This window comes from Neomonachus schauinslandi, chromosome 6 (assembly GCF_002201575.2).
Source record: "Neomonachus schauinslandi chromosome 6, ASM220157v2, whole genome shotgun sequence".
NCBI lineage: Eukaryota > Metazoa > Chordata > Mammalia > Carnivora > Phocidae > Neomonachus > Neomonachus schauinslandi.
The window spans coordinates 42,001,802-42,016,645 of record NC_058408.1 but is presented as its reverse complement, the minus strand read 5'-3'; the positions used below and the strand labels follow the sequence as shown (position 1 = coordinate 42,016,645).

General features: G+C 50.9%; 1 protein-coding gene across 3 annotated transcripts in view; it reads right to left on the bottom strand.

Moving 5' to 3' along the window:
* The window catches only part of CACNA1E (calcium voltage-gated channel subunit alpha1 E), a 276,327-nt gene that overhangs the window by 60,487 nt on the left and 200,996 nt on the right, over window positions 1-14,844 (bottom strand). For 2 of the 3 annotated variants that reach the window (XM_021682567.1, XM_021682568.1), the window contains exons 13-21: window positions 14,162-14,274; window positions 13,682-13,813; window positions 13,119-13,191; window positions 11,700-11,817; window positions 9,823-9,890; window positions 9,001-9,098; window positions 4,612-4,668; window positions 2,835-3,482; window positions 2,093-2,403 (exon numbers count right to left, since the gene is read on the bottom strand). In XM_021682567.1, the coding sequence (XP_021538242.1) occupies window positions 2,093-2,403; window positions 2,835-3,482; window positions 4,612-4,668; window positions 9,001-9,098; window positions 9,823-9,890; window positions 11,700-11,817; window positions 13,119-13,191; window positions 13,682-13,813; window positions 14,162-14,274 (1,618 nt within the window). The remainder of the gene's footprint in view (window positions 1-2,092; window positions 2,404-2,834; window positions 3,483-4,611; window positions 4,669-9,000; window positions 9,099-9,822; window positions 9,891-11,699; window positions 11,818-13,118; window positions 13,192-13,681; window positions 13,814-14,161; window positions 14,275-14,844) is intronic. The other variant, XM_021682569.1, reaches the window with a different exon arrangement.

Sequence of the window (14,844 nt, the reverse complement as noted above, 5' to 3'; positions counted from 1 at the left end):
ATCTTGCCGCCTGTGAGAACGGTGCCCTTTGTTTTCCATGGGGGTAGGATCAAGAGGAGGGGAAGGGGTTAGAGGAATGTGTCTAGCCAGGTACCCTGCAAACACTGGGGGTGTTCACTATTACACTGAGTCAAGCCCTTGCTCTCGTTCTCTCCTGGCCATCATCCTAATTTTACATGGTATGACTTTTTTTGCCATATAAATAATAATCACGTTTCCCAGGGTCACAGAAGGCTTGTTTCTGCTGTAAAGTTTACAAGGCTGACATATCTAAAACCTAGATTCTTTGCCTACATTCACTTCTTGAATTTTCACATCACTACACCCTGAGCGGCATGTACTCTGCCCATTATACAGATGGGAAAACTGAGGTTCAGGGAATTCAAGTACCTATCCTAGGTTCATACAGCTAGTTCCCAATTCCAAATCCTGTAGCGTTTCGATGATCTCCCACTGCAGTGGAAGATTTTAAGAAGCCGTTACTCTGTTTGTGGCTGACTTGCTGGCTCTGCTTGTTCCAGTCATGATTAATGTTGAAATGGCAATGCAATATTCATACCTCTATGGGACCATGACTGCATTCCAGGACTGGGAGAATGAAGGAGCCAGAGACTGAGTGAAGCTCTTGGGCCACCCTCAGTTTCCACATGCAAGTCACAGGGTGGGGTAAGTGGCAGAGAGGTGGAAGCTCTCTGAGCGGGGCAAGGGATGCAGTCAGCCCCTCCCTCAGCTAATGACTCTATCCTGGAGCCCTGTGCAAGCAGCAAACCTTTGAGCTTCTGGCCCCTTCTGGGTCCTTCCAAGAGGTAACTCGTCCAAAAGCCCTCTGATAATATGCTCTTACCTATGACGAAGGCCATCGACCAGCCCCAGAACAGGAACAGAGAAAGGTCAAACTTCTTAACATTTCTCATCAGAGAGGGTCCAAAGCACTTATTAGAGCATAAAATGAAACAGACACCAAAAGAGGTTGTCTGAAATCCTGAGACATGCCCAAGTCAACCCCAGCAGCACTAGACATCGGGGATTTCATTTTCTAAAGTAGTATGGGCATTTTGAGTGCTGAGAAGGTGATGGAATGGAGATGGAGCAGTGGAAGAAAGAAAAACAGGGAGACGAGAAGACTGTTCTATGAAAAGAGAAAAATAAGGAAAAAGAGAGGCAAAAAAAGCAAGGGTGGAATCTGTGGTCGCAATTCAGTGGCCATGGGCAGCAGGTGGGATTAATGCAGGAATGGGGGTGTGGTGAGGGTTAGGTAGGGGATGGGGTTGGGGGGGAAGTAGGGATGGGGTGGGGTTAGTACAGGGATAGGGGTGGGCTTAGGGCGGGGATGGGGTTAGGGCAGAGACAGGGGTGGAGTTTAGGGTTAGGGCTGGGAGAGGGATGGGGTTAGGGGAGAAAAAGGGATGGGGTTGAAACAAGGATAGGAGTGAGGCTGGGTGGGGTTAAGGGTGGGGATGAGGGGGTAGGCCCAGTAATTTTTGTCTCTTCCTTTTGAGGTCTGGAGATTAACATCCATTGCCTGAGGGATCTAGGATAAAAACTGAGTTAAATCTCCTCGGAGGAAAGAGTAGATAAGAGTAACAGATTCATAAAATGTTAGTGCTGAGAAAGACCTCAGAGATCACCCAATTCAATGCTTTCACTTTAGGGTTGACAACCTGAAGCCTTGGGAGAAACCGAGGTTTGTTCAAGCCACACTGAACAGATCTGGGCCATCTCCTGCTCCATCAGAGGTTCCCTAACCTGTCCAAGGAGAACACCACCAAATATTCACACGATAAGTCAAATAGCTGAATATACATCTGGGTACCAAACCACGTGTGATCTCCTTGAAGTCTCTATGGTGGTCACAGGGGCCAAGGCTGAAGGAAATTTTATGGGCAAAACTTAAGACGGAGAACATTCTAACTTATTTTTCCTGCAAACTGAGCTAAAACTACTGCTATCATTTACTTGCTGAAGAATGACTTCGTCCTGCTGGTGGGGTTTTTCACGTAGCTTTACTGGGTGACTCCAGAGCCACAATGGTCCCCAGCCCCGGGGGGGGATGGGTGGTGAGGGTGAAGGGGGACAGGGACTGCGTTCTCACTGTGAACCACAGTTGAGTCCACCAAGGGGCCCACGTCGGGGATGGCGACAGTGACGCTGGTGCTTGCGGTGGTGGCCTTGTCTATGTTGGTGGCACAGGAGAGGTCGGGCTCACTCTGGCTGATGGCCCTGCCCATGTCCAACTGCACGTCGCCCAGCAGGGCCCGCTCACTGCTGCCCTCCGCCTCCTGCTCAGTCAGCACCATGTCCTTCCCCACTTCCAGCTCCAGCTGGGGCAGGACCAGGGGCATGTTGTCCTCGTCGAGGGCTCCTGCCAGCCCGGAGCCTCTGGGCACCATCAGACTGTTGGTCCTGGAGGGACAAAGGAGGAGACGGCTGGTGCTCAGATCGGAAGAAGCTGTTCTCAAGTGGCGGGTGAGCCAGGCAAGAGGGAAAGGTGAGGGAAGCCCTAGGAGCCTTGCTGGAGAGCGTGGCATCCGCTGCCTCCCACCCTGACCCACCCAGGCAGGGGGCAGCTAAGACCCCCAGCCAGCATCCAGGCCTTGTTCCCGTCAATCGGCCCGGGACCCGCTCCCAACAGGAGATGCCCTAGAAGAACAGACCCTGGTTTTCAAGGGGACAGAGTCCATCACCTATCATAGTCACGCATATCTTATGAAGGGTGTGTTAGCATCTTCTCCATTTTGTAAAAGGGAAAACGGAGGGTCAGATAGGATCGTACTGAAGAGTCCTCCACCCCCGCAAGGCTAGATGTCTCTGGGGCACACCCGTGACTAACACACCTCCTTAAGTTTTGGCCTCGCTCTTCTTCCTGGATTGTGGGTTCCTTGGCCGCATGGCTGCCCCTGGGCTCGCAGTCCTTCTCCCCCTTGGGGGGCACCGCCTCCTCCAGACTCCGCTCCTGGCTGGCAGACCTGCTCCGGGAGGTGGAGGAGAGCTCCCTGCCTTCTGTCCTGACCCGACGGTGCCGGCTGCGCCGCTGGCTCTGCCTGTGTCTGGCGCGGTCCTCGAAGGTCACCACGGTCTCCCCTCCCCCAGCCTCTGGCTGGGTCGGGTCACAGTTGCCATGACAGGGCCTGGCCAGCCACGGTGGCTCCCGCTTGCCCAGGGACAAGGGGCTCCTCTGGTCGTCCAGGGCGCTTGACAGGTCCCCTCTATCCCCCTTGAGGGACCCCCCACGGCTGATGCGCTCCTCCTCACACTTCTCCAGGCCCAGGCCCAGGCCCTCGATGGGCCTGGGTCTCCGGTAGAGGCTGGGGTGGGCATTGAGTGGGTTGAGGGGACTCAGCGGGTTGAGGGGGTTGAGGGGGTTCATTGGTGGGGCCTCCTCTTTATTGAGGGCCTCCTGGCTGGACATCTGCATGTGCCTTCTCAGCTGGCTGGTGCGCTGCTCCCACACCGACATGTGGTGCCGGCGCCTCCGCTCCCTCCTGCCAAAGGGGAAAGGGCAAGGACCACGGTCAGAGCCTGACAGCTGAAGGCCAGGGAGGGAGCCACCGGGGTGCAGACCAGCCCTCAGCGGCCGTGGCAAAGGGGCGGGACACATGGGGGGTGGGCAGCAAATGGGAGAGCCCAGGACCTGCAGACAGGAAGCACAGAAAGATGCAAGGAGCGGAGTGGGCCACACACGAGTAGGTGGTGGGACCAGCGCCTCCGAGCATGTGGGGCTTCCCACTCTCGTCCCTGCTCTGCAGTCGTTGGGGGGGCAGGGGGGGGGGGGGGGGGGTATCAGCCCGGGACGGAGCCCCTGGGGCCTGCAGGACTGCGGTACCAAGGCTCACCCGGTCTGCACTCCCCTGTTCTCCTTCGCTCTCAGGACATCCACCTATACCCACCCTGTGCTCAGCACTGGCCCTTAATTCCGGGTCAGAGACCTTTGCTACCCCCCCCACCCCGCTCCCGCAGCTCCCCCTGCCCCTCAGACAGTGGGGGGAGCACAGGCTGAGAAGTACAGCGGCCGGGTCCGATGAGAGGAAGCCTGGCGACGGTGACTAGCAGACCCTTGTTGGCATCGCCCTCCAAAAACGAGAGTGCCGTGGCTCTCTTCCACGACAGCTGACGCAGACCACGGCACTGTGTGTGCCGAGAGCGCCGGCCCCTGCTTCTCAAAACCGCTGCCGAACGCTCCAGCCCAGGGGCTGAGACGAGCCCTCACGTGGCAGCAGGCCCACGCAACGTGACGCACCCAGGAGTGGGCTCCCGCAGGGGGGAGGGCAGTCCCTGCTTTCACGCACATGTGCCCACACGCACCCTCACGGAGGCCCACGCGCCGGCCCTCGGGCGAGGCCCACACGCCGACAAAGTGCCCACACCAACGCGTGCCCGCTCGCGGGCCGCACAGAGGCGTGCACGACACACGGGGTCACGTACCGTAGACACACACTGAACTGAGCACAAGTGGAGAGGTGCAGAGGAGAGTGTCCACGGGACACACGCACACACCACGGCACACACTGACATGCACACCCGGCGCCACTGTGTCCGCGGTGAGGACGAAGACACGGTGTCCCCACGCACACACATGACCGCTCACAAACACGCAGACCGGTACACACATACAGGTGGCTGCTGCGTGGCTCCCACATCGACATGTGGTGTCTTCTCCTTCTGTCTCTTCTGGGAAAGAAAAACGAACAGGTTCAGTTCACCCCGGCCGCTCGGAACCACAAGCCCCACAGCCACCAGCCAGTGTCCAGGGAGAGGCGCGGAGTCCTCTAGGTGCCCACACGCTCTCCACATGCCCGCTGCCCTCTGAGGCTCCCAACCTCCACCTTGCCCAGGGGGTGACCTTGGATTCCTCACGACGTGCAGACACATGGACCCGGTGCTGGAAGCACACATGCAGGCGCAAAGGAGGTCTCATTTCATAGAGGACGCAGCTTCGGGTGCTCCGTCATCATGCCCCCCCGGCACTCACGCTTGCCCCTAAGTGCCCTCCGGGGATCTATTCTGGAAACCCTACAAACTCGGATGAGAGCTGTATTCCCCCCAGTCACGTCTAGGACATTCACATGGGTGTGACCCCCCCCCGCCCCCCAGCTCATCACTCCAGCCACGCAACACATGCGGGAAAGCTGCTCCGCCATGCACACCATCAGAACCACAGAGCAGCCCACGGCGGGGGGGCAGGGCCACCCCGCCGTAGGCTGCTCTGCATGGACTTCAGGACATGGGCGGCGCCCTGTGGCTCTGCGACCCAGTGACCCTGGCCAGAGGCCTTCCAGGCTCCGTCTGTTCAGCCAGGTAAAGCGCAGTCCCAGCCTTCTCAGCCATGCGCAGGGGGAAAAAAAAAATCTTTCTCCAGACACACACATGCTGTGCCCTTTCGCTTACAAGGTCCAGAGAAGGTCAGACTGGTAGGGTGTGGGCATCACCCACAAAGGCAAATGGGACTCCTAAAAATGAAGCTCTCAGGGCAATGTCAATGCTCAGGTCAAGGACAACACACGTGGGACTACTGTGGAGCAGGCTTGCCCCTAGTCCTGGGCTGACAGATGTAGTCTGGCCCACTGGGCCCTGCCTAGACCTGGGGGATGCTTAGCGACCGTTGTTCCCTCCCTGACCAACGGAGAACATGCTAGGCCTCATAGCACTGCTCAACTGGCATGTCCCACATCCGCAGAGAAGCCTGATACATGGGTGGGCTGGGGGAGGAGCGGCAGCTGGTGGGAGCCTCACTTGGCATCTGGAAGAGGCACAGTGTGTACAAGCATCCACAGAGTGGGGGCAGACATCGCTGCGGAGATGCCTGTGAGCTCCCCGACTGTGTGCACCCCTCAGCAGGGGCAGCTGCAATGCAATGAGGCCCACGTGGGGTGCCGCTGCCAAGCAGCATGGGTAACACATAGAAATAGAAGGACACACTCTAGCCAGGCAGCGAGCACACCCACTAGGGAAAGCAGACGCTACCATCTACTTGCAAATTCTCAAATACTCAAATATCAGCTCTCCAGAAGCACATGTGTAAGAGTTTAAGTACATGGAAGAATTCTCTTTCTCATGAACACACGCGCACACACACACACACACACACACACACGCCAGGCAAAGACAGACCCAACTTTTAATTCCCATACAAATCAGATACACGCTTCAAACTACACTTCTCCACTCACACATACACATATCCAAATTCACAGCCCATCAGCAATACACCGTCATTCCTAAAATCACACAGAGAGGCATCGACATCTCTCCAACTCATGCATGTGTGACCTCACATACACCTGACATTAACCCTGTGGATCAGGAAGGGCAGCAGCATTCTTCCCGTTTCAAAGATGGGGCAACAGAGGTTCTAGGATCCTAAGTGGTTCTCTCTCCAAGGACACTGAGCATGGGAGTGACAGAACCAGCCCTCAGACCTTCTGATTTGTAACAATGCTCTTTTCAGGTTTCTCTAGGGACAGACACCTCCTCGGCTGTCCGGTAGCCCAGGAATCAGCGGTCTTGCCTGCACTCCGGAGAAACACACCCCACCCTGACATCGCTCCCGTCAGCAGGACCCACTCAGCAACCAGAGCTGGATCTCTGCTCATCTTGGATGGTTGTAGCACTTTCTTCCACCTCACCGTGCCCAGACACGCACACAGCTCACTGCCTACAGCTCTATGCCTACCCGCATTTCATTCATTCTTCCATTCCACAAATAGTGAGTTTCTACTCTGGGCCAAGCATCTTCCCAACTCACGTCTCCAAGCCCACTCTTCCCCGGGCTTCCTCATCTCAGTAAATAGAACCACCCACTCCTAAGTGACAGCCAGCCCTCCCCATCGGCATGTTTGCATACCTGTGTGTGTGTATTTTTAACCCAAGCGCATGAGTGCAGGGAAGGTGGGGAAGGAACGACTCAAGGCCCAGAGAGTATTCCAGAGAGAAAGGAGTTGCTCTACCTCTCTCCATCAATCTTTAACAAAGTTTGAGGGCTGGTTTTTTCTCACTCACAGAGAAGGGGCTCAGAGGCCAGGCCTTCCGTTTTGAAAGGTGAGGGCAAGGTGATGACCGTCCAGGGGAAGAAGGGCCCCACACAGAACTCTGGAATGACTCTAAAGGGCAAGACAGAGGACATTCAGAGCCCTTCCCATGAGCACTTGGCAAAGAAAGGCTCCTCCTGACCAGCTTCAAGTGGTGGATGACAGGGTCTGGTGTCTGGATAGATTCGCACCTCGCGGGGGTCTCAAACCCTCCCCATCGATCCCCAGGGCCACCCACGCAGACCTCACCGAGGCTCAGAAGCCACAAAAGGGATTCTCAGCTCCTCCTCCAACACTTTCTTCCAGCTCCACACGGGGCCCACGCCTTGCTAGTTCTACCAGCAACCACAGGTCCAGGCTAGATCCTTAAAGTCTACACTCGCTGCTCTCTTCTCTCACCTGCCATTCTCTCCCTAATCCACTGCAACTGGATTCTGTTCCCACCGGGCCGCTGAAACTGAAGGTCACTAACAACGTTCGTTTTGCCAAACCCAATGGTCCCTTTTCTGTCCTCAGCTTATGTGGTCTTTTGAGAGTATTTAGCTGCACTGTCCGCTCACTCCTTCCCGAAGAGTTTTCCTCTCTAGGTCTCCAGGATAGGACACTTCCCTGTTCTTTCTTCCTACTCCTGATTGCTCCCCGTCTGTCTCCTCTGCGGGTTTCTCCCCTGCCAGACATCAAGGCACAGGAGTGCTCTGGCCTCCATCCTGAGCAACTCTGTCTCACCGACTCTGTGCCACTTCACCTGTGCTGGTATTTAATGCCGTCCAAACACAAATGGCTCCCCCCAAATCCTTATTTCTAGCCTGGACTTCTCTTCCAAGCCTCACACTCGTGTGACCAATGAGGGCCTATTCAACATCTTCACTTGGATGCCCTCTACGAATCTCAAATTTCATGTGGCCAAAATGAACCTTGGATTTCCACCGTTCTCCAATCTACCGGTAAGGGCCACCGCCACCTACCTAGCTGCTTGGGCATCAAACCTCAACGCGTGGGGGAAATATTTCTCTTTCTTTCTTACCCCCACCTCCAACACACTTAGGCCCTCACCTCGTCCTACTGGTTCTCCCTCCAGAGCACAGACCGAACGGGACTATTTCTCAGTTGCTCCATTGCTACCATGGTCTCAGCGACCACTACCCGTCACCTACTTTCTTCTTATAGTCGACCCTGTCTCCCTGCCTGCACCGTTGGCCCCTACAATCCATTCTTCGTAGAGCAGAGCGAACTTTTAAAACATTTATCATGGCGGCGGGCGGGGGGCGCCGGTTAAGTGTCGGCCTGTAGCTCAGGTCACGATCTTGGGGTCCTAGGATCAGGCCCCGCGTCGGGCTCCCTGCTCAGCGGGGAGTCTGCTTCTCCCTCTGCCTCTGCCCCTCGCCTGCTCATGCTCGCTTTCTTTCAAATAAATAAAACATATTTTTTTAAAGGTGCAGATCATGTAGTATCCATCCGTCTGCCTTAGAGCCTCCGTGGTTGCAATTAGAGTAAAAGCTAAAACGCTGCACCTGGGCCTCCAGGATCTCCCTGGCCATGTCTCCTTCTATTCGTCCCTGCTCCCTGCCCACCAGCCACACTGCACCTCGCTGGAGAATGCTCCTCCTTTGTAATTTTACATGACCGCCTCCTCCACATAGAGACCTCTGCTGGAATTCCACCTCTTCAAAGAACCCCTCCCAGGCTGCCCGTAAGTACTCCACCCAATTCTTATTCTTCTGCATTATTACCCTGCTCTATTTACCTTAGAGCAGTGATCACCACCTAAAATTATTTATGTGTGTTAATTATCTCTCTCTCTCTCACTGAAATAAAAGCTCCATGAGAACAGAGACTCTGTCTTGCTCACTGCTGTATTCTTAGGACATTTCCCATCATGGAGTAGGCATCCTCTGATAATACACCATTTTGAGTTGATGAATTGGCTGTTAGCACGGGAGCCCAGGGGTCAGTGAAGTGGGGACAGCCAACTCACTCGATAGAGGGCATGTTGGGTGCAGACATCGGGCTGACCTCCTTGGCCTTCTGCAATGCATGTTTCTGGTTGAAAGCCTCCTCCTCTTCTTGCTCATCCTAGACACAAAGCAGAGATGGCCTTGCCTGGTATCCCCATGAAGGAGAATAGCTCCCTTGGCTCTCCCCACAAGTTCTGGAGACCAGGTGAAATGAGGAAGGCAGGAAAAAGGGTTAAACAAGGCAGTAGGAGGGTGGGTGGCCTCAGGTGGCCAGGTGCCAGGCACCTTAGGAGACAGAAGCCTCCACAGCCCCGGCATGGCCAGTAATTCTGGTCTCTACCCTGTCCCACAGGCTTCCCCACCATTCCTCAGGAAAGCCATGGAATTCTAGCCCTCGGTGGAGCCCATGGCTGTGGAGGTCAGAAGCTGGAGCTGACACCTTTCAGATGTTCTGCAGTATCTGCAAGTGATAGACCAGGGTCCTTCCAGGCAGACCCGCCCTAAAGTAAAATGCTAAGACTGTGCCTCTACTTACACCCTTTCCCCAGCCCCACGAAGTGGCCTTACCCCAGGTGATCAGGCAGGGACCTCATCCCCTAACCTACATTCCTGGTGTAAGTGTCCCTTCTTTGTGACGACACTGGGAAAAGCCAGTTCAGGTGAAATGACTAGAGCTACTAAGAACACACATCTTCTCAGCCTGCTCTGATCTTCACATACATTATTTTACTTGATCCTAACAATAATCCTGTGAGGTATGCGAAGCAGATACATCATTCCCATGCTCTAGATGAAGTGCCCAATGGCACAAGAGAATCATCAGATCTGCAGAGAATGCTTACCTTGGTCAGCTCTTGGGCATTGGCCAGATTGTCCACAGCAATGGCCAAGAACACATTCAGCAGTGTGTCTGGGGTGATGAGTTAAGGATGGGCAAGTAAGAAAACCGAAAGGCTTCAGCAAGACTGAGAGGGTTTCTCGAAGTCTTTGCTGCCTGGGATCCAGCAGGAACAGAAGCTACCCCACAGCATCAATTAAGCAGAGGTTATGCAGCCCTGTCTGAAGAAGAATATCTCTTCTTCCTTCCACATGGCTTCTCTTTGCCTAGGACACAGAGATAGCTGAATCCAATCACTCAGGGGCCAAGTTGGAGTAAGGGGGCCTTTAGACATGTATGGTCCCCACTCACAGCAATATTGAATAGAGAATCATGGAACAACATGACAGTAGGGAGCTCAATGCAGGAGCTTACCTCTCCTTTCTGGGAGGCTAGAATTGAAGCCCACCCAGATCAAGATCCTACTCTGTTCTTAAAGGTGAAAAGAAATGGGATCCCACAGACCCATCACTGAGCGGCTCTCAATAATGGAATGTTAACTTCTCTCATTCTTCTTATCCTAAAAGGCTTCCATATTTCATTTAACAAAAATGTCACAGAGCACACATGATCATTATGGAACCCATTTCCATTCTAAACTCTAACCTCTGAAGTCCCAATTTTCCAACTCTCTTTGAGATCCAGGTGTTGTGGAATATAGAGCTGGTTTTAGCATCAAAGTCCAGGTCTGACTACCCTCAGAGCAACAGGAAAATCAAGGTGCCATTGTGACAAACTGGTCTTCCATTTCTGTAACGCACTGCATAACTTTCTTCTTATGGGTGTCTCATGTTTGTTTCATAGTCTGCTCTGGCCCCTAGAAATTTTCAGGGCAAAAAAGGTTAAAGGAGTATCTTGTCTCCGTGAGACTATGGGAAAAGCAAAAGTACAGCTACATCACACAGCTCTCCCTTCTTACTCCATCAATGCCATTTCAAGGCAAGTCCCATCCCCCCCAAACATCTAGTGATTGTGCAGAAGTCTGCAGTTCATTCATAAGGTGCATCCAAATAAATGAGCTCATTTACTATTCACAACTAACAAAGGGATCAATGTTGTTATCCTCCTTACAGATGTGAAAACTAAAAGCTCAGACAGATTAAGGGACTTTCCCAAAGCTACACAACTGGTAAGCAGAATTGCTGGTATTAAAACCTAAATCTTCCTAGTCTAGGTCTTATGACCAGGTAAGGGTTTGGGAATTAAATGGACTTGATTTCCAGTCTCCCCTTACAATTTAATAATTGTTTGACTTTGAAAGTTATTTCTTCTAAGTCTTAGAAAGTAAGGATCAGATGAAATAGTGCCTGTAAAACATTTAGTACAGGGTCTCATGAATAGCACAAATACAATAAATGTTAGCTATGCTAAATAGTATTAGCATTAATCATAATACTGATATTTCTGAGATCTTATTATGTGCAGGTCCTGTTCTATATTAACATGTAATTAATTTATTAACATTACAATGTGACCACTATTTCAGTCTGCAGTAATCTTTGTCATCTCTTATTTTCCCCAGCTGATAGTATTTCCAACTATTCAGTATAAGAGCCTCACATGTTATTATTTTGTATGCTGAAGATTTGGATAATACTTTATCTCCTTGTTTATAATTGTCTTCTTTATCCAACTGGTACACAAGTTCCTTAAGATCAGAATCCTTGTTTCTCTTAGTATACCAAGCAATATCCACCCCACTACTACCCTGACCCCCCCCACCGCCACTGGCCAAAAAAACTCACCCACCTCTACCACCCACCACCATCACCACCACCACCCTCCTTAAATGCTGGTCCAGGCAGGCAGGCAGCATGAAGAGGAGTATCTTAAAAAGGATACAGTTTCCAAACAAGGTGAGCACAATGAAATAGATAGCTGACCACATGCCTGAGCTGACCCCACCCTGGGAACGGATCCCATTGTACATCACCTCATTCCAGTCCTCCCCTGTTAGGATCTACGCAAAGCAAACAACAGGCAAGTCAGAGACTTGGGTTGATTGAGAAAATGGGGCCAATGTAAAAAGGAAAATTCTGGCCTCCATCTTTTCCATCTACCCTCTTGCTTGGTTATTCTGCCAAGGAGAAAAATAAAGTCACTTCCATGAATAATTCTAAACTTCCTTCTGATAAGGATGATAATTTTAGGCATTGAAAATGGAAAGAGAGCATCACAAGGAAAGATTCTTTTCTGAGTCTGACTACAGACTCCCTCCACTTCCGGCTTTGCCAGGCCTATGGGAATCACACAGATCAGGTGGTCTGGTCACTACCAGTCCATCCCAGGGGAGCTAAGATACAATTCGTGGGACGGCAGCACTATTTTAGAAAGAGCCTCGTGGGTTCCAGTTCCAGAAAACTGGGTTCTGGTTTAGCCTCAGATTCTAGCTAAATAGTGTTTTCTTTGGCTCTCAGCATTATTGATTTTTGAGTTTCCCTCCATGATTTAAAAACATATTTTTTGTGGGATGGGAGAGGTGGGGTGGGTGGAAAAATAATTCATTAAATGGACATATGGGTCAGAAGATGCTTCCAATTTCAGAAAACCATAAATGTGGTATGACTGTTTTTCTTCTTCCTTACCAATCTGGATGATTTTTATTTCTTTTTCTTGTCTGATTGCTGTGGCTAGGACTTCCAGCACTACGCAGAATAAAAGTGGTGCAAGTAGACATCCTTGTCTTGTTCCTAGTCTTAGAGAAAAAGCCTTTAGCTTTTCACCACTGAGTATGATTTAGCTGTGGGTTTGTCATACATGGCCTTAATTATGTTGAGGTAGGTTCCTTCCGTACGCACTTCACTGAGAGTTTTATCATGAATGAATGTTAAATTTTGTTAAATGCTTTTTCTGCATCTATTGAAATAATCATATGATTTTTAACCTTTATTTTGGTAATGTGGTAGATCACATTGATTGATTTGTGGATACTGAACCATCCGTGCATTCCTGGAATAAAGCCCACTTGATGGTAGTCATAAATATTGTAAGTTACTGAATGTCTTTGCCCTAATATCTCTTGTGAACTCACAAGTATAGGAAAAAGGCCAATACTGTAATTATGATAGAGCTCTTCTATTGGTAAGAATGTAGCTACAGAAATTCTAGGAATTATTGTGATTATAATTACTCAACCAGAGTCCCAATTGCCTGGGACGAGCCTGGGGCAGAAAAGTAGGTTTCTCCTAACATATCATTTTGCTGATGTGTAGGATCCAAAAGATCCTACATAACATTTTTAACTGCCAGTTGGCCTCATACCTGGAATACAGTCATGATGGCTGCAGGGAAGGTGTCAAAGTTTGCCGAAGGAGTCCCATCATTAAAGTTAAACCTGAAAAGGAAGTTCAGAGAGAAGAATAAAATGAAAATCCCACATACCAAGTTTTCCCTTCCTTCTTCATCACTTCTTTTACCCTTTCTGCATATCCTCCTCTTCCCTAATTTCTCCCCATTCCATGTACCTTATAAAGATCATATTATTAGTGACTACTACTGATGGACTGTGCACTTTGAAGGGTATGGATAATGAGATGGGGTTTGGGCTGATCTTGAGTTATAAGGCCCCATGGTGTACATTTTGGGGACAGCTTCAAGGAGAGGTCTCCAGACCCAGAACCCTGTACAGTGTGAAAAGATTAAAAGCAGAGACATAAGTTTTACACACACACACACACACACACACACACACACACACACACAGTGGTTGATGTGGGCCAAAGCAAACAGGATGATAGCACAGTGACCAAATTAGAAACCCTGGCGCTCACAAGCTAAAGACTGGGTTTTGAGGCTCTTTGGATGGAAAGTTCATTGGTGCTTACCTGCCTCCAAACAGCTGCATTCCTAGGAGAGCAAAGACAACGATGAAGAGGAAGAGGAGGAAGAGCAAACTGATGATAGACTTCATAGAACTCATCAAGGAGACCACCAAATTTCGCAGAGATGCCCAATACCTATAAAACCCAAACATTACAGCAGTGAACACTGAATGTAAAATTATCCCCAAATCTAGCTGGGCATCTGCCTAGTAGTCTATGAAATAGGCTGTATTTGTGTACTTGTGTGAAGGAGAGATGTGAGCAACAATGAGGCTCCCCTGGGGAATGTGGCATGGGATCTGGCATCATAGGTATTTTTCTGGTTTGATTTTTGGAGGAGGAGCTGAAGAATGGAGTAGGGGACGTGGTAGGGAAAGGGGACTGTGGCAAAGGAGAACAGGGGATGGAAGGAAATATATTAAGGCAGAGAGAAGCTTCCACTCTCACAGGTGGTTGGGAAGAGTCCAGATTCTGATCACTTACTTGGTTATTTTAAATATTCTTAGAAGCCGGAGAGCTCGCAAGACACTGATTCCAAAAGATGTACCAGGTCTGAAGATTGCCCAGACCACTTCAAAGATACTGCCCACTGTGACCTAAAGAGCCAAACCCAGCCACAGTGAGGAGGAGGAGGAGAAGAGAGGAGCCTTCTGGCATTCAGCAGTCAACACCTGTCACTGGGCTATGGTGAAATTAAAACTCTCCCCTCCCCACCCAGTGCAGCTCCAACAAGACTACCTATTTGTGAAGGCTGCCAAGGGAAAATGAGACTCTACTGCCTCCCTCCCCACTGCTCTCCACTCCCCTTCCTGACGTCACTCCTTCATGCTGGAGACTGGTTCGCTGCTGCTCTGTCCTTGGTGGAAACTACAAGAGCCAGTCACTGCTTCTGCACAAATCTGAGAGCCACAGCTGTTCTTACATAATAACACCTTGAACAAACACACGGAAGAGCGGTACTCAAAGCAAGGAAACAAATTTAATTTAATACAGGTTGCATTCCAATGTAAAAACCTCAGAGGAGGTCCACATTCTCTCACTGTCCTAGAATTTAGTGCTACCAAGAATGGTTCAGTCACCCGTATGTGAAATATCTTTCAGTCAGTCAGGTCCCACACACCCCAGTGGGACAGTACTACTTGGCGGCATATAGATATTGATTGCTG